The sequence below is a fragment of the Amyelois transitella genome, chromosome 5, assembly GCF_032362555.1.
Source record: "Amyelois transitella isolate CPQ chromosome 5, ilAmyTran1.1, whole genome shotgun sequence".
NCBI lineage: Eukaryota > Metazoa > Arthropoda > Insecta > Lepidoptera > Pyralidae > Amyelois > Amyelois transitella.
In genome coordinates, this window is record NC_083508.1 from 4,116,432 (window position 1) to 4,139,841 (window position 23,410).

General features: G+C 35.2%; 1 protein-coding gene and 1 long non-coding RNA gene across 2 annotated transcripts; one reads left to right on the plus strand and one right to left on the minus strand.

Moving 5' to 3' along the window:
* The first annotated feature begins 5,920 nt into the window (after positions 1-5,920).
* LOC106138378 (uncharacterized) lies at positions 5,921-6,905 on the plus strand. The gene is made up of 2 exons (XR_001228714.2): positions 5,921-6,198; positions 6,757-6,905. It is a non-coding gene; the product is annotated as an uncharacterized LOC106138378 (long non-coding RNA).
* Positions 6,906-8,269: 1,364 nt separating this feature from the next.
* On the minus strand, positions 8,270-23,289 carry LOC106137997 (uncharacterized). The gene is made up of 28 exons (XM_060954835.1): positions 23,173-23,289; positions 22,746-22,807; positions 22,185-22,318; positions 21,626-21,764; positions 21,208-21,342; positions 20,371-20,461; positions 19,986-20,099; positions 19,340-19,581; positions 19,123-19,240; positions 18,621-18,753; positions 18,391-18,509; positions 18,191-18,303; positions 17,407-17,616; positions 17,055-17,166; positions 16,743-16,860; positions 16,135-16,274; positions 15,711-15,824; positions 15,379-15,444; positions 14,877-15,002; positions 14,513-14,601; positions 13,921-14,088; positions 13,514-13,672; positions 13,087-13,187; positions 12,735-12,921; positions 11,950-12,141; positions 10,715-10,820; positions 10,393-10,528; positions 8,270-8,896 (listed from the first exon to the last, which is right to left on the minus strand). Exons 1-28 carry the CDS (start codon positions 23,197-23,199, stop codon positions 8,748-8,750), a joined length of 3,600 nt encoding a protein of 1,199 aa, XP_060810818.1. The 5' UTR covers positions 23,200-23,289; the 3' UTR covers positions 8,270-8,747.
* Positions 23,290-23,410: the final 121 nt, after the last annotated feature.

Sequence of the window (23,410 nt, forward strand, 5' to 3'; positions counted from 1 at the left end):
CGGCTTACGTTTTGATTATTCCCAAAATAACGTCCTCAGGCATTTTAACTGTCTATTTTATAAATTTCAGCGAAATATATTCAGTTAAGACATAAAGTTTTATTAATTCTTTAATAACCTAATTACTTTGGTTGATACCAATTATAGGTGAATCATATATATTTTTTAATATGTCATATAATCAATAATTTTATACGTGTACATAATTAAAAGTTATATTTTTTTTATCAAAATATCTACAAAATACTCGTAGTAGTAGTTAAGAACACAGTACCAGTACTGGACAGACTAAGGACCAGTCCTTATCATTCGTAGATATATGAGGTAAACTATGACCTGCATGGAAAGGGTAAAGACGAAATTTCGCCTTACAATAGTGTAAAATTTTTGCGTAATTACTCGTATACATCGTACGTCGTACAATTACAAACTTAATTAAGTAAAACAGGATTAAGTATGATTGGACCCCCAACACACAATTTGATATGGTCCGTTGAGTAACTTTAACAAGGGCCTGTGATGTGCTCCAGCTTCAAAATATAAGTGTTGAATACTTCGAATAGTAAACTTCAAATTTGAAATTACTATGATAACGCGTAAATATGTTAGAAGAATTTTTTGATTTCAAACGCTATTTTGAACGGATACTGTGTGCAATATGAGAAGTTCCACGAAACTTCTAATATTACGCTGACTGCGATATAACAACTGAGCATGGGTAGTCCGACCCGAACTTTACACCGATTTGACAGTGTATCATTTTAGTTTTAAATTATAAAGAAAATTTCTGTAATAATGAAGTTATTCGTGGTGATTTGTATATTTTTAATGGCCGGAATATCCTCTAACAGTGCCAAAATAACACCGTTAAAAAATAACAATTTGTGTAAGACTGTTTCACTCGAAGCCGATTATTATAATGGTAAGGAAGGAGAAACGCGAGTGAAGAAATCTAACGAATCTCCGTGCCAAGGAAATGCCCAACTGGAATATCCTACCAAAAGAGAAGTTATCGATGCACCGTCTTTGCCTTGGTCGCAACAGCCCGAGTTAGAAATTCTTGAAAACATCCCTTACGAACCAAATTACTTCTATGGGTTGAACCCTGTACAAAGATCTTTTGATTGGAATGCACCATGGCAAAGAATTGATTACCAATCTAACAATTTACCAGCAATAAGAGGACCTTATAGCGGAATTCCATACGCTTATTCACCATTGTTCACCACATCCCCTTCGGCGTACTTGCCACCGGTAGTACCAGCTTATGCAAGGCGCACCATCCCCGAATTGCACAGAGAAACTTATAGAAGGACAGGTCGCGTTACCCGTTCGAGAGAAGAAGATGATTTTATGGCAGAGTTGCAGCACATGGCAATGATGAATAACATTTTACCGACGATGTCAATACCTTTTCTGCGTTCATCCTCTTACGGTCCCTATAGAGATTCGAATGGAGGTGCGTCAGCTGTGTTCCCTTCAAGGGCTACAGGATGTGCCTTGCCACTTTTGTTTTCGTGTTCACCTCAAATTACGCGAGGAATTGTAGCCAAGCCGTTACCACCGAATTACTCTCAATATGAACCACCATCATATGGTTACATCCAACAAGAACCAGCAAGCCTCAAAAGTGATGTGTCTCAAATGGACGTAAATTCGAATAGTTACGAATCGCATGAAAATTATCATAATGGACATGACGCGCCTACTATGAATGCTATTGATAGAGCTTTGCAACCAAAGCACGTGGCTAATGAGAACCATACAATTTCTGATAAAATACATACTGACAACGTCCTTCCAGTAGCTAATGTGACGCATTAAAGGTTTTAAAGACGCAAATTATCAAGAGGTACTAAGATAAGATTTGCTTGTAATAATTTTATATGTTTGTAGATAAAATATAAACCATACTTATTAAGTTGTTGTTGCCTAGATTTGAGTAGGTAGTATAGTTTTAAGTACGTAGGTACTTTAAATATAAATAATTGAAAACCCAGTGTTAAAAATACGAAGTTTTTTTTGGATACCAAACTTTTGTTATATTACGTACGTCATGAAATAAAAAAATCTAACTTATTTATTGCAAGTTTTATTTTATTCATCCTGATAATGCCTGGGTTTTGTTTGGAAATTTGTGTTGTTTTATTTTTATTTGAAACTTATTAATGGTCACATAATCATGTTATGGGTTAAAGAACATCTCATGATTGCACCCTGTGACCTTTAGCAGCCTTTACCATCAAATGGTATATTTCTTCTTTTAGGCGATGAGCTATAGCAATTTGTCACTATTCCATCATTAACCTAAATGCTTTGAGTCTTTTCAAGATTGTTGGCTATGTCTACCCCGTAAGATAGTTTCCGGCACCTATACAAAAAAAGAATAGGACCACTCCATCTTTTTCCCATGGATGTCGTAAAAGGCGACTAAGGGACAGGTTTACAAACTTGTGATTCCTTTTTAGGCGATGGGCTAGCAACCTGTCACTATTTGAATCTCAATTCTATCATAAAGCCAAATAACTGAACGTGGCCAATTAGTCTTTTCAAGACTATTAGCTCTGTCTACCCCGCAAGGGATATAGATCTGACCATATGTATGTATGTTATATGTATATGTTCTCGCTAAGCAGGAGCCCAGGTCAATGAGTTTCCTGAAATTAGAATAGTCACGTGTACGAGTATAAATGGCACAGTGGGATTCGAACCGCGTACCTTGATCGTATACGTTCAATTTGAAAAAGCCTGCGAAGGCTCCTTATTGACGTGCTGCGTAAATAAAAGTACTTATGTGTGAGATAGTTATTATCTTCATGCTTCATTATAATACTTATCATACTGATAGTAATAGTCTGCGTGGCGCAGTCGTACTTGTTATGAGTTATGATCACAAGCTTCCGGGTTCGATTCCCGGACAGACATGATGATAAATGAACATTTGCTGCCTTTTGCAAAGTTATACATGTCGATTTTGGTATATCTACTTGGCCATAACGTTTAAATATGTCATTTGAAACAACTCCGGTGGTGGATATTACAATAGGTACTATAGTAACAGTATTCATTTTCCACATTCTTTTTATTTCTTCTATTTATTATTAACCTTCCCTTGATTGACTTACAATCTGCACTAAAAGAGAAACAACTCGCACAACCATATTTCTTATATTACCATCACTACTAGCGACTAGCATAGGAACTTGCACTAGATTAATATACTTTTAAAATGGCTTAGTTGCCTTTTACGACATGCATGGAAACCATACTACAAGTTATTAAATGCTGACTAGGGGATTACAACATTCATCTGGTACATTTTCGTGCTGGTCTGGTGGAGAGGAGATATAATGTGTATTTCCAGCGCAGAATGTACGTAGAAATCAATAGGGGGAGAGGTTGTAAGTTTGGAGTCCTTTCGGGCTAGCAACCTGTTACTAGTTCAATGTGAAATCTCCGGAAGGGAATGTATACGTATGTGAAATACTTATAAACCTAAAGTGTGTTCGTCCGTCTTGCACGTCGAAACTACTGAACCGATCTTCATTAAACATATGTACATGTACTTATAAGCACGTCTATATGCCTAGCGGGTTACACAGAGCCAATAATCTTGAAAATTTTGAAAAGCCAAAGATATCTACATAAAATTTGCATATAATACACTGTAAGGTCATAAGACGTACTTTTCACGCGAGCGGAGCCGCGGGCGTAAACTAGTTAGAAATAAATTGAGAAAACCTGAATTTGGTTGTTGGCAGACAAGGCAGAATGTCCAGAAGGCGAAGTATTGGGATGGAACCTGCAGTGCATCAGCCGTCGACGTACCTCTAGCAGCAACTATTCAATATGGCGCGAATACGGCTGAAATTACCCTTAGAAACAGCGGAATAATATAATATAAGACTATAGGAAATATACATTATTTATTTGTTTATAAATATAACATAGAATTGTTTATAATTAATCAGAAAAGTACTAATAATTGAAGGAAATAAATCTATAATAAATCTTTTTTAGGCGATGGGCTAACAACATGTCACTATTTGAATCTGAATTCTATCATTAAGCCAAATAGCTGAACGTGGCCATTCAGTCTTTTCAAGACTGTTGGCTCTGTCTACCCCGCAAGGGATATAGACGTGACCATATGTATGTATGTAGGAAATAAAAAAAAATAGCAATACCATGTATGTACTCGTAACTTTCCATTGTACCCAGTTTTCTGCGTAGTAGTAAAGCTGTCAAATAAACAAAATTGATATGCAATATGAACACGTGCGACGTGTTGCAACCATTAGTTCACCTTTTCCATAGTCTTTTATTGTTTTGAACTTTACGATCTTACCCCGGGATTTTCTTGGCTCAAAGGAAAAACTATTTAATATAGGCTGTTAAATTACCATTTTAGTATACCTAATGATCCTTTTTTCATGAAGGGAAAGACTGTCTTTTCCAGACTTTTGGCTCTGTCTACCCCGCAAGGAATATAGACGTGACCATATATATGTATGTATGCATTACATTATTGATACAGAATTTTTACTTCTAAAGATTCATTGTATGTAGGTTTTGATAATGCACAGGACTTTTATTCATTACGGGTGTATAATATATTACTAAAGCTTTTCCAATAAACCTGAACATGTCATTTAAATTTACTTACTCACTACCTTTGAGAAACGTAATGACGTAGATAGGTATACTTAACGTGCGTCCACAATATTTGTTCAACTCTATATTTATTCCAATACTTTTAGTTCCAAGTAAGGTAAGGGTGGTAATACAAATATTGTGGTTTCCAATGTCAGACCGCGTCGCAAAATAAACAGTCCACGCCAGTGACGCGCAAGGCACCGCACCCGCTTACCAATACCTACACATACCTATCTTTCAAACCGAGGAGGTTCTCAATTCGACTTTAATGTCTTTTCAAATTCAAATTCAAAATTTTATTCATTATTATAGGATAGTTCATATCGCTTAATAATTGTCAAAACTTTTGGTTTCACAACATTGGTTGACGTCAAATAAATTACTTAAAACTAAGTTTACTGCCGCTTCCAAGGCGTCAGTGCCGAAGAAGCGGTAACAAACTGCACTGCAGCATTTTCTTCAACAACGTCAACTTCACAAATATCCAAACTTAGAATAGAATGTGGACGAGAGAGTACATTGTTCAGATTAATATATTTATATGAGATTTAAAAATTAATATTCTATAAATATATACATATTTTTAGTATGATTGTTGTGTGATTACTTTGCAAATTTTGCAGCAATTTTGAAGTTTCTTTTTATTTGGATAAAAAGTAATAAGGCAGGTGCCGATGGTTCCATATCACGACGCGGGTTCTGTTGATGGGAACTGGAAGAAATCGAGGCGAATCTTAAATTTTGAAGGCAAGGTGATTGTTTGAAATATCATTCCTTCAGCTGTTCAGTGTCGCATCTGGATGTCTGCATTTGATCCTTGATTTCTAATCGAACATATCTCGGAACTAACTTAATACACTTTCAGTAGAAAAATCTAAATCAGTTCATTTTCTGCGAGAAAGCCTCTAATGGAATGATGGTGTTCCAGATCAACACACAGATATTTTTAATCCATATTTCTTCCTGTCCTCTGATTGATTATACTTACATATAATTAATCCCATTTGCATTCTTGCATTAAAATCCCAAAATTTACCTTTTTTATATACATAAATAACATAAAGGTATATTTACAGATTTATTGTAACCTACCTACCTTTAAGTATTACCTAGAAAAAAAATGGTTCAAAATTGAAAAAAAAATGTTCTATACATTGAGTTTCCTAGAAGGCAAGGGTGCGTTATGACGTCAAGCAAACCTGGCAGCTGGCACCGGGCTCGTCCTTCCATGACGTAGACTCCCGATAAACCAGCCGTATTTATATGCGAGTTTTCAGATCCAAGCCATAATCAGTCGCTAACCGTGTTTGTGGATAGTCTGTGATAAGAATTTATTAGTTCCTGTCGAAAATTTGAGTCGCTGCCGTTTAAAAAAAACGTTTTACTTTTTGTCTAAACATGAAGTGGATCATAATAACAGTTTTAATTGTGATGTCGTCAGTGGTGTCGCAAGCTCGTCATATTAATCCTCACGGGAAACACACTGCGCCTATGGAAAAGCATGATTCAACTGTTTCAAATGAAGATGATTATGCAGACATTGTAAGTAATCAACTGTAATCGTTCTTATTAATAAAACGGATGTGTTGATAATTCTTTTCAGTGAGGGAAAACATCGTGAGGAAAATTACACATTCGGACAATTGAATACATAATTAAGATCCAATATGTATTTGGTTTCTATGAAAAACTTACGGGAGTTCAGATGTGAGTCGTTTCGTGTAAAACCCGCAAAACCTGACTTACACAATCCCAGGATTGTAATCATGGACGGAGCCCGGAGTTCTCTACGGAGACCTATAAAAAGGAGATGTTTATAATAAATTCATTCGGAAATTAATTTTAAAACAATAATCGGCTGAAGTTTGCCTTCAGTTTGAGGCTGTTGGTTCTATCTACCCCGTAAGGGATAAAGACGGAGGCGATATAGATAATTATACATATTTATACAGTAGTGTTACATATGGTATGTATGTAAGTGTTTGGAATAGGTATTCCAGTCCAAAAATCCAGTCGAAAAACGCTATGAAGGATAAAAGAGATATCCTCATACTTATTTAATTTGCAAAGTTATTCACGTTACTATTGTTTATTTTTTAGGTAGAAATTCGAGCGATGAAGCCAGTGAGATTCGTCCCCATCAACAACGCAATGTACTTCAAAAATTACGAGCCCTGCGAGGAGGGCTACGCTCGGGATCGATTAGGTGTCTGCAGGGAAATCTGGAATTAGAAGCTAGTTTACTAAAATATCATTTTATTTTTAAATTGACAGGCTTCCAGTCTCATATTTTTTATAGAAATCTTGGTATAGCTTTAAAAAGTACCTATAAAACAATGACTAAGTGTTTACCGTTAGGAAACTGCAACTTTACAGTTTCAAAAGTTTGATGATTTTGATCAATTGTTTTGTTGCCCTAGTCCCGGTCAACCGGACTAATAACCAGATCCAAACCTGATCAACATAATTAAATAGTAAAAAAGGACGATCGAAAGCGCCTTAAAAATGGCCAAGTAATCTCGTAACAATTTAAAAAATGTACAGTTTTTCCATACGAGAACCTCATTCATTTTGAAGTCGGTTGATAATAACATCACATGTTTCATGTTTACATTTTCTATATTTTTGTAATTAAAATGTTGACTTGCGACGGTACTGTTAAACAATTTGGGTTTTTCGGTAGTACATACTATATTGGCCCTCGTTTTTCCTTGTATACGAACTCCTATGACCAATCAAAGTAGCAGAAGACCAAAAATTACGTATTTGAATAGCTACATGATTTAAATTGTCATTTAGTTAACAGAAATACCTATAAGAATGTTCTTTTATGCTGATGTGAATGGCACAATTTGAAGTAATTTTTTTTTCTGATATTAGCTCTTGTCCTCCTGGCGTTAGTACCCTCACCTTCACTTGGAAGAGGAGCCCGGGGTACGCCCTGTCTTCGGTATTTGTGATATTAGAAGTAAGGTCATATTTTCATATAAGTTATAAAATTATATAAGTAGGTAATGATGATAATGTTTCGTACAACCGAATAATACAATATTAATTTTTAACAACGAGCAGATACAAGTTAATTGTTTAATGTAAGTACGGAATAAAAAATAGTTTTTAAAGACCAATGCATTGTTTTATTACTAGAACTTTGTTTTGTTTGCATCATCCAAGTTGTAATATTAAAAACTCTTTAAAGTCGTCTGCTTCTACTGCTGCGTTATTGAGCGGAATGCGATTGAAGAGGCATCGTGCTACAAAATCCCTTGATGTGGTCGAGCCTAAAGAGATGGCTTATCATAGAATTATGTATTATCCGATTTATATGTAACCATTGCTTATCTCAACTCATCAAGAGTTCCTATATACTATAATACTGACATATCTTTAAATTATAGTGATGACCATCGTATTATAAACCAAATGTGGCCTGAAAACTGTGATAAAGAAAGTCCTACTTATAAACATTTTAGTAAACAATATTTTAATAGTATAGATGATTATAAAATAACGTATTTGCATACTTAGGTAACATGTATGCTGTTACGCATACTAAGTTCAATCTAAGGCAATCAAAAAAACGAAATGAGTTGATAAATTTAATTTAAGCACATTCACGATACATTTAATCTAAATAAATTACCAAGATATTAATTACACAACAAACAAACAAATATGTGAAGATTTAGTTTCCTCGAAATAGACATCACAGACTTAGTACTCAGTACATTGCACAAAAACAAACACCCGACTCCAAAATTTATTTGCCTTTAATTTTTTCCTTATCAGAGACATATCCAAATGATTTTCTATAATTAGGCTCAATAATTTATTCGTTATTTTGGCTTATAAATCACAGTATGGATTATCAACATACTAATATGTCGACTTAATTATAACATAAGTACGAATAATAATTATGCTTAGTGGAGTAACTGTTCTACGCAATTATGGGTAGAAGAAAATCTGGACTAGCTTTTTATCGGCAGTGGACTTCATGGTAAAATGAATTTAGTAGATACAAAATGTATTTATGTTATATGTACAAAGCGCTTTTAACATAAACAAGGTCGAGAAATATAAAGGCCTTTCTACATGAAAGAAGCCGGGGGCAGCGTGACAGCTCCGTGGCCCGACAGCGGGGATGGCAGGGTCGCCACGCCTCGAATCCACGCGCCTCGTTCGCAGCAATACGATTCTACGTTGCTTAACGCTCGCATGTAGACTGTTGTCATTCCACCTGTAAATTATAAACGTTGTACTGGGAAGGGCTAGACAAACGTACCTTGATCAAACTGGGGATATACTGACGAAAAGTCAGCTCAAGAGTACCACATTACAGTATGTATGTGTATGAAGCGAAAGAAGTTTGTAGGAATCATGATGATTGGAAAGATGTACTAGCCTTTGCCTAAAACTCCGGAAAAGAGGCATGATTTTATGTATGTATAAGGAGATCATAGACAGTGTAGTGTACTTAAATTGAGAACTAGTTTGAGCTATTATTAAGTTTTAGTAAAGAAGGAAAAGTCGTATAACCAAACTCGATGAAATTGTATCTCAATAATCGTGTGAATAAACAATTCAGTGATTAATTTCATAGTAACTAGAACGATACGTCGAGTAAATATCGTAAACATACTTAATCATCGATTTTCTTAGTGATCGGTTCGACATTTTGTAAACAACCTTGTTGGATAGTGGATATGACACGTACGTATATATTCATTTTAAATCGTATTTATCTATTTCCGTAATGAAATATAATATCTGGATATCACGTTTAAGTAATTAAGGTCATATCAAAGACTCAAAGATTACGTTACCAGATGTTACTAGTCCATTGCCTTAAAAATGTTCCAAGTTTATAAGCATTTCCCTTGATTGACTTATAAAATAGCGCGCGAGGAGAGAAAATCTGGCTCACATTATGATATACAAATACAGAATAGAGTAGTACATTTTTATATTTGCATAATGACATACAAAAGCTTGCGGCCTGTATTTCAGAAGAAGCAATGACTAAAATTCTTTGAAAATTTCAACGCCTCTAAGAAAGAGACCGGAAAATCCTACAATATAAAGAAAATGAGAGAGAAATTTGTTTTGGAAGATTTTTTTTTACAATTTACACAGATTGAGTTAGCCTCGAAGTAAGTTCGAGACTTGTGTTACGAGATACTTACTCAACGATACTATATTTTATAATAAATACTTAGATAGATAAACATCCAAGACCCAAACCAATCAGAGAAAGTTCGTTTCTCATCATGCCCTGACCAGGACTCGAACCCGGGACCTCCGGTGTCACAGACAAGCGTATTACCGCTGCGACACAGAGGCCGTCAAATTTAAAAAAAATAATAAAAACAACCTCAAATATCATACCTCAATGGTTATATTTGAGGAGGATATATTCGAAATGGAATGTACTCGTATGGGTATAACAATTAAAATTAAAGCATTAAGGTGATTCTTAGAAAATTCTAGTCTTGACTGATATAGTTCTATGCTAATAAAATATACATTAAATTCGGAATGGTCAACTTGGAAAGAAAACTTTTGTGAAACATTTGATGATAGAGGGTGGTCTCCAGTAAAATATGCAATTTTGTTCAAATATAGGCAAGGGTCAAGGTTAATTTTAGTTTGTAATCATCTTTATTTTATAAGTAGTTTTTAGTTTTAATTTTGCTTATTCCAAAATGAATGAACTATAGAAAATATATAACAGACCTATGATGATGAGCTGCGTGCCCAGATATGCGAGCGCGTGCCCGTGCCTGGGTATGGACATCTCCGTCTCAGGCTTCCACTCCCGCGCATCCCAGTCCCACGAGTCGATGGCTCCAACACTACTTGCAGTTTTATCCTGTTGTGCACATAAAAAATATTGGATCAGTATAAAATTTTAATTTGAGCTTACATATTTCATATCTGCCTGCATAAAAGAAGCGTGAGGTACGTAAAAGTTGGCCTACTTTCGTAGAAGCCCTGCAGATCTGTAACATACATAGAAAATTTAAATGCTGCACTAAATGTAATAAAATATATTTGCCTTATCAGATTTTTTTCCAGCGCCACCGATGATGTACAACTTATCATTCATCACGAACAATGTGGCGAGACACCTTGGAAACCGGAGACTGTGTATTTCTGTCCATCTAAAATTTGTTAAATAGTTATACTCTATTTATTTAAGTGACTAGACAAAACTTAATCATCTCAGGAAGTAAGTATTCTGGACAAGATGCTGTTTCACATACAAACGATTACTTACATATGATCACGTCTTAATCCTATTCTAAAGACTGAACGGCCACGTTCAGCTATATGGTTAAATTATGGAATTGAGAGTCAAATAGCAGGTTGCTAGCTCATCGCCAAAAAGAATCCCGAGTTTTTTCTACTATCCTTTTGTCGCCTTTTACGACATCCATGAGAAAGAGATGGAGTGGTCCTATTCTATAATGCCGGGACAAGTGCCGGAGTTTTTTTAACCTTTACCCATTGAGTTTTAAAATTAAAAAGATGAACTGAGGTGCTTGTGTATGGAGTAAGTTTATAAGGCTGAATGTTTCGGTAACCAAAATATGCTTTGGAATTAATGAGACGAAGTCATGTAAAATCGCTTGTATGCCTTGATTAGCAACTTCATTTGCAGCAAAATGGTACACATTAATAATGTAATTGTGTACAGTCGCCTAAAAAGAAACATAACCCCTCGTTCATACAAACCAAAATGCGATCAATTTCCTCAGCAAACAACAACAGCGGACAACCTATCATTTATAAATAATACAGGTATTAAAGGCACACGTAGGTATTTTATTTTATCTCGGACGTTTCGAATCATACAAAATCCCACCCATCATGTATCAATGACTATTTTTAAAGTTATGTACATTAGTTTGAATACTAACCAACGCTTTTACGGCGAGAGAAAATATCGTGAGGAAACCTACACATTCAGGCACTTGGATGTGTAACCATGGATCAATACGGGTTAGGTTTACCTGCAAAGGTTGAGGAAGTCATCAATGGGAACTCCCATTTGTCTTCCTCAACCTTACAGTTTCGTGTAAAAACCTGACTCGCCAATCTAGGATTCATGGTCAAAGGTGAGGATAAAACCAGGAGGAAGAAGTTTCAAATCTTGCTACAATGATCCGTGGTCACCGAGCGTCCGACATATTATTTATAAATTGTAGATACATATAATGCAACGCGAAAGTTAATCAGTTCGTTATACCTACCATGATATCGCAAAATAAATATTTCTTTCTTCCTTACTCGTTAGTCTTAGAGTTGTAGCATTCAACGATCTTGCAAACTGGCTTCCTCTTCTCCCCGGTCATGCCGCCCGCCACCCAGATGTACTCGCGGTACTTGACGGCAGCCACCGCCATGCGGGCGACGCTCATCGAACGGACTTCGGTCCAGAAACCCGTTTTGGGATCAAACTTCTCCACTGATCTTAGAACTCTAGAGAAATATTTTTGTTGTTTTGGGATGAGATTAATATGAGGATTAATAACTCTTGAAAATTTTGTGGATAATGTAGGCCAGGGAAAAAGTACAACCAGAAATCAGAAATCGAGGTTGTGTTGTAAAAGGAGAAGAATAAGTGCTAAAGAAATGAAAGGAATATTTTAGTCAATGCTTCCTAGCTTCGACCTTTTATTGCGCTGCATGTAGATAAATCTACCGCTTATGATCCGATTACCTGAGCCTTGAGCCAAACTCAAAGCAGTATATTTGTAGTATTTTGACGGCCTCTGTGGCTCAGCGGTAGTACGCTTGTCTGTGACACCGGAGGTCCCGGGTTCGAATCCCGGCCAGGGCATGATGAGAAAAGAACTTTTTCTGATTGGCCTGGGTCTTGGATGTTTATCTATATAAGTATTTATTATAAAATATAGTATCGTTGAGTTAGTATCTCGTAACACAAGTCTCGAACTTACTTCGAGGCTAACTCAATCAGTGTAATTTGTCCCGTATATAAAAAAAAAATAATACCACCAGGCAGTTTTCGTTAGTTGGACTAACACAAACTGCCTGGCAAGATACATTATTACCTTCCTTTCTTATCCTGTCCACCAATAGCATACAATGCCATCCGGTGGACCACAAGACCAAAGTTCTTCCTAGGAATGGAGAGGCCAGACTCGCTGTACCACGACTTAGCAACAGGCTCGAAACTCCATACCGTCGAAACCACCACGGACTTGCCTCGGACGTCGTCGTCACGAGGATCTGCGCCTCCTGTAGGTACACATTAATAATTTATCCACAAAGCGTTACTTTCAACTCATTCTTTTATTAACTTTCACTCGTACATTGGTGATAATGGTACATATTTAGCCCGAGTATTGACAACGTAAATTTAGTTTTATTTGAGCGAGTCTAAAAACGTGCAACTGTACTTACCCACAAGGTAAACTCGCCCCCGTAAGAAAGCGACGGAATGATGGTGTCTTGGCTCCGGCAGGTCCCCTACGAAATCCCACACGTTGGTCACAGGATCAAATCTGGGAATCAAGTTAAAAGTACTAAGAGAACTTGATGACTGGTGAATGACGCTACAATTTTTTTTCTGGCGTTAATCCCGGTTACATTCTCACCTCTGGGGAGAGGAGCCTGGGGAGCCCTTATGATCATGAAGAAAATCCCATGGTTACCTCCACAACCTTTGCAGGGATATTGGTAACAGCTGCACCAGATATAATTATGTGTCCGTTCACTTGGTCGCATTTTACGACATCCATGGGAACTACAATATAACTTAAAAATAAGTTATTTCATAGCTTCCATGCTTATAACCTGATTATGATTTTTACAGGCGGTATCTACTTACCTATAAATATTTTTTCCAGTATTATTTCCCATTCCATAAGTCTTATGTGGATCGATACCGCCAAAAACCAGCACCGTTTCTCGGTCCCAATTAAAAAGGGAGCCATCGTTCATGTAGTTTTTGTTGGTGGGTCCAAGGATTGAGGTGGACAATTTATTCCTAAAAATTATAATAAGAAACTGAAATAAGACCTAAATGACCAGAAACTTGATGCAAATGAAGCGATAGACGATATAAGTGGCATATTGCATATTGTAGTCAGAGGTCACTCGAATCTCCTCCATAGAATTCGAAACAATATGGAATGGTGAATATAAATACCTGACTGGAGTGTCTCGTCAAATGTCATTGTAAGGTGATTGATGGAAATGAAAAAAAGAATTAACAACAGAGCCACTCATCCTCACATGTTCTGCCTAGCTAGAGACTCTTTGGACTGGTCAAAGAGAGATATCTGTGGACTTCGGATATTGTTTTGAGATACAGGTGGTGGAGATCTGGATACAGGATCTGTACGACTGACGTTTCCGCCTGTCGGCGGCCTGAGTTGTGAAGGAGACGGTACATGTGACAACCTGAAATAAATATTTCATTGCGAATCTGTGGATCGAAGTTTGTTTGAATCATTTATTTACGTATTCATACTTTTTGTAGATGTCTTTTTTGTTGAAATAGTTGAAATTTGAATAGCAAACTCTTGTGTTAGGTGAATTAGATCAACTAATATGGACAGGGATTTACGATCATTTCGATTGATAGTACATCAATTGTTGTAATTTGAGCTTGTTACAGCGCAATCAGAATTCAGGATCAGCAATTGGTACTCGTATTTATGATCGTCTTGCTTAAACACCAAGATCTTTTAACTACCTATAAACCATCTAGATCAAACTTGGCCGAACGGGCATTCTGTATTGAGTCAGATAATTCCAATCGACTACCAATCCTCGATTTCAGGTAAGGTAAACTAGTAATATAGTAAATTAAAAAAATACGAACTTTCTAGATCCAGCCAAAGCGGCGGTTGCAGTAGCAAGATATGTTGCTGCTAAGCTGTGCCTCTTCTCGGCGTTAAATGCATATCGATTCTGCAATATAATAGTAGTGTAATGTATATTAGTAAAACTAGTTTATGGCATGGCATCTGAGTATTTAAGAGATTCAATACAAAACATTTTACATTTGTTGTTTTTAACCTCGATTTCAATGTTTTTGCATATGCCGTTATTACATATTAATTATTCCAATTATCTCGTTAGCTTTAAGCATAATAATTGACATACTGGGTTTTAAGGAAAATGAGCAAGGAAGCTATATGAAGTCTTTTGTCTATGAATAAATAAAGAATTTTAAAATTGGTTACTTTGTCCGTGATGCTGGTGTCAGCGCTCTCCGCACTGGTTTCACTCGGGCTCGTGTGTGTTTCTGTTGAGTCTTTTTCCGGAAAATCTAGCACGTGGTCTGTTCTTTTGGAAGGAGTTCTGTCACGCTGTAAATTAAAATAAGTATGTAATTTGTTTATTTAATAGAGCTGACAGGCATCTCAGGCTTATCCTTTTCATCGTGTCTTCTCTATATGTTCCATTGAATTTAGATCATAAAATTTATGAACGTTCCTATTAGATGTTTCTAAGTCACAAAATTGTATTACATCGCAAAGAGGAAAGCGCTAGTAAGGCTTATATATCCAGAATTTTTTCTAAGATTAGAAGATATCACTTCAGGAATAATAAGAACGTATGTACAACGATAAGATTTCTATAAATGTGAATGAATTAGTTAACGTAAATAAATAAAGTAAGAGAAAACAAACTACGAAATCATGTAAAAGAAATATTATGAAAAATTACACTATCTCGTTGTACAGCAGTGTGCAACATATGAATCTCTTGAATCTGTTTTTGTTGTTGTTGTTGTAGCTTCCGTTGCTCCTGAAGATACGACACATAAAAATAAACATAAATAAGTGAAAAAAAAAACAATTTATTACTCTGAATTGTTTAACCATTTACCCGATAAATAGTTTGGGGTATTTTTAAAATATAGTATGCTGAATCACTATCTCATGAGACCCTGTAATAATTTCATTTTTACACATAGATATAAAAATAAGAAGATACCAATGGCGCCAAAACCTGAAATAAACTAAAAAAGATCTGTACAAGCCAAGAAGAAAATTCTTTTCAGTTGAAAATACCTCAATGTGCTTCATCTGCCTATCCCTATCAGGGCTTTTCTTTCGGTCTGCCATATTAGGTATAGGCGGAACTTCTACTTCCTGCGATGGCGATCGAGGTGACATCACGCTATCCTGAAATTATAATACCTAAGGTTTAGAGGATGACCTAGACGAATGAACTTGGATCAAATCGGAAATTTTCTGGTGAAAGAAAACGTCTAGAGTATCATAAACCGATGAGCTTGTAGAGTGATGAATTATTATTTTGTACATTATTTTGTATATAGAAAACAGTCTTTGAAAACATGTTATATCTACTATGTATTCTTCTACTTTATTTACAAGTAAACTACTATACGATGTATATATGCGAGTAAAGCTGTAGGCAAAAGCAGCTATTATGGTAATCTATCTTATAAATGGTTGTTAGAGTACAACACACCTTTCTGCGGTGATCGAAAAAGTCACTCATCGTCGGAAATTTTTCCCTATCAGCTCCTAAGGACTTCAGCGTTGATAGAGGAAATTCCATATTGCGCCTGCGCATTTCTAACTTCTCCATATCTAGCCCGCGTGGGCTCCCTGTGCAATGTACATAAATATAAGTATCTAATCGTTATCCTTTGCGGGGTAGACAGAGCCAACAGCCTGATAGGCCGTCGTTCAGCTATTTGGCTTTAAGATAAAATTGAGATTCAAATAGTGACAGCTGCTTGCCCATCGCTTAAAAGAAGAATCCCAAGTTTATAAGCTCTGAATTTATAGGAAGAGATCTCACTTACAGAAAATCCCACCTTTGTACCATGATTTCTATTTAACCTAAATATTGTTATTCTTTTGAACCAACAAATAACAATCATTAGGTAAACTTTTACATCAACGACAAATTATGTGCAAATTTTTATTTCAATCTATCTTGTTTACGTGGGCTCAGAAGATAGCTGTGCTACCTCGCCTGATTGATCCACGAGAGGTGGCCTAGTTATCTTGAGCCGTGTGTAACTCACATTGTAGTAAAGAAAGTTTGGAGGTTAATCTAGGATTTGTTACCAGGTATGTCATCGCTTCTCCGCGGTGGCTGCATCACCGTCATTTGCTGGTACAACTGGTCCTTAGGGATCATGAATTGCTCCAAGTATTTCAAAAAGTCTTTATATGTGACGTGATTCTGGAAAACAACAGTATGTTAGATTAAGTAAATGATCGAAAGCACGAAACAAATATTATGATCTTTTTCTCAGATTCGGTCTTTATGATAAAAACGAGAATGCGATTGCATGCGAACTTTGAATAACTACCTATATACCAGGCTCATGTTTGTTCGCACCTTTATGAAATTTAATGAGAATTAAATAGTTCTACCTTTTCTTCCCCGATCCAGTTTCTTTCAGCAGGTTCTGTGAGACCGAGAACGTCGATCCAATGATAGTAATTTTTGGAATTATTCCCATACCAATACTTTATGATGACATAGCTGAAACAATTTCACCATAAAATTAATTTCATTTAACTATTACTATTCCAATCCAAAGCATTAAAATTTCGGTAGCAACTTTATTAAATTTATGTTGAAGTCCATAAGTAAATACCTATTATCCAATATTGAAAAATACAAAAAGTGAAATCTTTAGAGGCTTGTTTGTATTTGAGGGGAGGATGTTGAATGTTAATTTTGCAAGTACTAATAAGTATGTGATAAATGATTCTAACTTACGCGAGTCCATCATCCACCATTTGTTGCACCTCAGGCTCATTTACAATTTCGAGGATCTCCTCGTTGTCAGGGTTCCTCTTGATGTCCACCAGTTGCCAGGGGGAGATGAGACCGAAACGTACACATCTCATCACATCCACGGTATGCCGCCGTCGGGATGACCAGTCCGCGTACAACCATCGCACTCCGGCCATTAGGACTTCTATTTCGCTAGAGCATTAGAAATAAAGCAACATACTTTATTCTTTTGTATATTTGTCATTGTGTACTTAAAGATCATATGCTCGTTACATTGTAAGCCATATCATGTACCTGAATAAACTGAATAATTGAGGAATACTTTGGCTTCAAAGTATTCCTCAGTATATGTACTGGTCTGTTGTGGAAATCAATTAACAAAGATTTTCTATAGGCTTTAACGGTAAAATATTTGCCCGACAATCATCTTCTACCACTGGAAGAAATGGAATGACTCTCCAGTCAATTGGATCAACTGTAGTTTACACGTTATGATGTGTGACTAGAGGACACAAGTAATATAAACGATCGTTAATAAGCTGATTAAACATAGTCATTCATAATCAGGTTTTATTTACAATAATTAGAACGTTACGAAGCAGAACGAGGAAAATGACGATAGTCTAATTGTTTTCAAAGCAATAACGTAAGGTCTTGTAAATGGAAAGAAAATGGTAGAAATAGATTTAGAGTGAATAAAAAAAACATTTTTGCGATGGCTGAATTGCTTCCGTTGAGAAACGAGATATAAGATTAATAATATTACCTTGTAACACATATATAATTTGATTTAAAAAAAGGCATGATTTCTTCTAGTTCCAGTTCAACGAAATCTCTTGATGCCACCAATGGCAAAAAGAATCTCTTTACTCGTGGAATCTTTAATCAAAAATAAAATATATTCAATTAGTTTATTTTATACAATTGATAGAAATTTGACACTTGAAAATAACTGTGGAATAATACCATTAACTCAGTCACTGGGGTCATGCCTTTCAACCTGGCCTCTCTGTATAGCATAAATGCAGTATCTTCTATAAATAAATCTTCACTTACGATAAAAGTCCAGCATTGTTCTTCTAGATCTGTTAAATTTGAGGTTAAATCGTGTTTTAGTTCTAAATTCTGTGATCATAAAATGTGGATCATTATTTATGAATAACATTAAGGTTAAATAATTAACTATTGTTTTATACCTTTAATAGATAGATATTGGGCGGCACAAAATACATCGAGAACATTCCTTCTTTTTAATATTTTATTGCTCTCCGGACCACTGAAGATCATCCACTCATATATAGTTTGGAATGCCTCTGAAGAAATGTGTGCCTGTGAACCAACAAAACCACATAAAATATTCTAAAGAAATTTGTCAAATTTCGTACATATTATCTGATCAAGTTTTAAAAATCGTGTGGTTTCCGGCATTTTAGATAAGAACCACTCCATATCTGGATGACGTACAAGGAGACTAAGAAAAAGGCTTTTAACTAGGGATTTCTCTTGTGGTTATGGGTTAGCAACCTGTCACTGTTTGAATTTCAATTCCATCCAAAATACAGCTGAACATGGCCTTCCAGTCTTTTCAAGACTGTTGGCTTTCTCTCCTTCCTCGCAAGGGATATAGACGTGACTATATTTATGTATGATTTGAATATTACTTAAAACAACGTGATTAATATCTCGTGTGATACTAACAATGGGTAAATCAATTTCTCTTTGAGTGTTCCTTTCGAAATAATTGGAGTATATCTGAAGTACAATTCTATGACAGTGGAATTCATCTTCGCCTATGTGAACAATGGTATCAGTGTTTCTGAAAAAAAAAATTGTTTTGTTTCATAATAAGACAAAATTTCTTCAACCAATTTAATCATTATTTTTGTAAACAATGGATTATTAATTTTTCACTTGCATTGAAGCATGTATCCTTCGATAGAATTCCTGAAATAAGTCTTGTTTCTTTGGTAACTGCACTCTGGTCCAATCTATGGGTTCTGCATTACCATATCCAAGACTATTCAAACATTTTGATTTCTCTGCTTTAATTTCTTTATCAGGAGATTTGACTTTTGCATTTCTTTCAAATGTTTTTGTTGGATATGTATCTCTACCACCATATTGTAATTGAGGTTCATCAGTTTCAATCTCGGTTTCCTGAAATATTATGATTATAATATTATTTTTTTGTTAATCATGCAAAACTGCATACTAGTCTAGAACAACCTAATTTTTTTTCTAAAATTATCATTCAATAGAATTTAGAAAGGAATATAGATATAGGTTACTTGTTTTTTTTTGTAACATTATGGCGTCGTTTTCATGGCAGGACAAAAAGCATAACTTTTGTAACTTCGATTCAACTTATACATTGTTAGACGTTGCTTTCTTAAGGTTTTCTTAATTTTTTTAAGTTCGGAGTCACACAATTACTTGCATAGTCAGTCACATTATTTTATCAATTAGCACTTTAACTTTTCAGTATTTACTAGAAATAATCGTTTTAATTATCATTACAAAGATAAAAATTTAGTTTGTTGTAAAAATATGAAATAACTAACAGTCTGTTGAATATCATCTGCTTCGTCCGTTGCTTTCCCTTCAATTTTAACTTTAACTTTTGCTTGAGTTGGATCTGCCAATAACACCCCCACAGTAGAAGATTGAAACACGACCTGTAATTTATTTAAGGTAGGTATCTATTTAGACTTTAAAAACTGATATCAACTCTCTTTCTTGTAAACTGACTATATCATACTTCCAGTTTTATTTCTTTCATATATTTCATTTGTTACCACAAATACCTAGGTCACAAAATAATCATCCTTTTATCCATAGAGTGGTAATGAGCATGTTATATATACCTATATCAAATTTCAATTAATATTTCAATTCGTATACCTATACGAATTGAAATTTGAAAAAGTTAAAATATACTTATATTACCTGATTTGACTGAACTTTTAGATTTCCACTTGGTGTAGATTTGAATGGAAAGGTAGCTTTTTGACTTAGTTGGTCGACACTGCACTGCGAACTATTTATTAAAAAGATTAAGTATCTTTCTTCAGTAAAAGGGTATCAAGGGAAAGGCGATGTTTGAAATGTGTATCTCTTTAGTAGGTCCTTAAATATCAAACTGAAGTAGATATAGCACATGTTGAGGAGATGAAAATACTTTTAATATGATCTGCGGGAGAGTTTTGAGCATTTCCTATCGCAATTTCGAATTCGGGTCAGCAATAACAATTTGTATTGTAGCCGCCTTCTATAATATTCAAAGGTAGAGATGCAGATTACATACACAAACATATAATCACGTTTAAAAAAAAGGGTAAAGGGTCAGGTCACAAGTACCCGAAACCGCCGAGCTTGCATGAAGAGAGTTATGAATGTGGATGAAGCGAAGGAAATATGCCGAGATCGTGGCAAGTGGAAAGAGGTAGTCTCTGCCTACCCCTCCGGGAAAAAGGCGTGATTTTATGTATGAATGTATAATCACGTTTATATCCCTTGCGGGGTAGACAAAACCAAATGTCTTGAAAAGACTGAAAGGCCATGTTCAGTTGTGAAGTTTTATGATGCAAATGAGATTCTGATAGTGCAGTGTAGAACTGAAATATTTCTACTCTGCGGACGAATCTTACTAAAAAAACTATTCTAATTAAGCCTGCAATGGCATGGAGACAGATTATTAAGATCTAGGTTGCATCAAGGCGGGTCACATGGGACTAACCTCAGTAATAAAAGCCAATTGCAGACAAAAATAAACGGTTTGATTACCTGGAATTGTCAGCACCAGATGAGAAATTAACATCGGTAGTAGTGTCTCGTTCGGATTGGTCATTGTGAATATATTCTGTTGCGAATTTAGACGCGTACGACTCAGGCGACATCTCTTCTTTCCTCTTCTGTGTTCTATTACAAGTATTATATTAATTTTTTCCTGCTGGTGTTAGGCGTTCCTATTATATCCTCACCTATCTACAGAAAAGCCTACTATCTGACATCCATATCCAGTCAAACATTCAGTGCTGAATGTGCAGGTTATTACGATTTTTATCCTGACCTCTTACTTACTAATAACACAGAAAAGAGTCATTGCTATATGGTTTCTACAGTATTATATTAGAATATCGATGTAATATCTGATCTGATATAATTGTTTTAAGTGCTTAAGGCTTTGGAAAATTTTACTTACTTTCCTTTAAATTTATTCGACATGAATAGTGAATTTGAAATGTTGGTAATATATTCCGTATCGCCAAAACTACCGCATATAGATTCTCTTCTGTATCTTTTAGATACTAACTTCTTGGTATGTTTGAAAAAATCTAGAGCTGAAATTTTATTCATTACTTTTAAAGGTAATTTTTATTTTGATTCTGAAGAAATAGCAGTAGCACATAAACCTAAAAAAATCTAAAAATGTATGATCCTATACTATAGCTTAATATATTCAAAGTATATTAAGCTACATACATATTTGTATACCCAATGAATAATGCGTATTCATCGATTACCTTCAAATAAAAAAAAATCAGGAAATCCTCTCTTATTGCACCTTTAGACGACGTAAGGATGCCAAATTTCAAATATCTAGACCCAGCAGTTTGGGTATGTCAATCAAGCAGTCAGTTAGTGTCAGTTAGTGTGAAAAATGAAAAAGTCTCTCTCAAAATACATTCAGTATTAAATTATTATCGTATGACATTTTATAAGATAGATTGAAGAAATACTAACGAATATGTAGCACTCACTGAAATCGCTTGATATAGTGGCAAGATCTGACAAAGAACTACTTCTGTACAGTTTAGGCTTAATGGTTATACAGTAGCGTTCAAATATGCGTCCTAGATGCCCGTATCTTCTCTTAGGGAGAATGATACTGGTACTGTAAATAAATAAAATATTTACTAATATAATTACTTCGGTTTAAAAATATTTAAATATAAGCTGTTTTGAGTGACGTATAGTCACTTCTTCACTAGGATCTACATCTTCTTCGCTAGTATATTGTAAAAGGCGACTAAAAGATCAGACGGGAGTCGCTTTGTGCAAACATATGACTTTTTAGCCCAATGGCTAAAAAACGCACTTCGGTCTCTTCACACAACTGATCACAACCGGCATTCATGCCAGGAGGATAACAAGGAAATATTCAACTATAAATACCAATCACATCTTTATTTCTGATAACCATGTTTGGCTAAATGGTTTAATGTTGCTCGTCGACTAAAAGAACAACCATAAAAGCCTTGTTTAACAATGCGCGGGATAAATAGCAGGCACATTATTCTTCAAGATTATTATGTACTTACTCCGGTGCGTTCCGTTTGCAGTGATTTCTTGCATTTGATACAATAATATCTGTATCATTAACCTGAATCAGATGTGATTACAAATTGTATTTATTAATCTTGGCTAAAGGACAAGTTACATTAAAAGCTTTATCTGACTATAAATATTATTTGAATATGCTACCAGTGGTACTAAATTCAAGTTTTTTATTTGCATGGGTACCTACTATAAGTAGTACAATGGCTTTGCAATTCTTTCCGAAAACGAAAGCTTTTAGGTTCATTAGTTCCATAAACTTGCATAATATACTGCCACCAGTGAAACTAGTGCAATCCTTTGCAACAATGAAAGCTTCAAGTTTGATTCTATACCTTCTGATGATATCAATCAATAAGATACTTAAACCTATAGGTACCTACGGTAAAACAAATAGAAAAATCAACTTACGTTTTCGGAACTTACACTTTTTCGCATTTCAAATTCGCCGAACGAATATTGCAGGTACTGGTTCCATACTGTAAAAACTAATGTTTCAAGATAAGCTAGTATTGTCCAAAACGTGGAGATAAATTTAGGCAGGCGATGTTTGTGTCTTTTTACGAAATTTGACAACCTTAAAAATGTTCCAAACAGTGACATTACAATGTCATGCTAACTTATTTTAAGTTACGAAAAAGTTTCATTC

Coding starts and splice junctions, on each gene's coding strand:
- LOC106137997 (XM_060954835.1), bottom strand. CDS start 23,199: ATGCGAAAAAGTGTAAGTTCCGAAAAC. Junction 15,825..16,134: donor TTTTCGATCACCGCAGAAAG/GTGTGTTGTACT, acceptor TTATAATTTCAG/GATAGCGTGATGTCACCTCG. Junction 12,922..13,086: donor GGGGCGAGTTTACCTTGTGG/GTAAGTACAGTT, acceptor GTGTACCTACAG/GAGGCGCAGATCCTCGTGAC.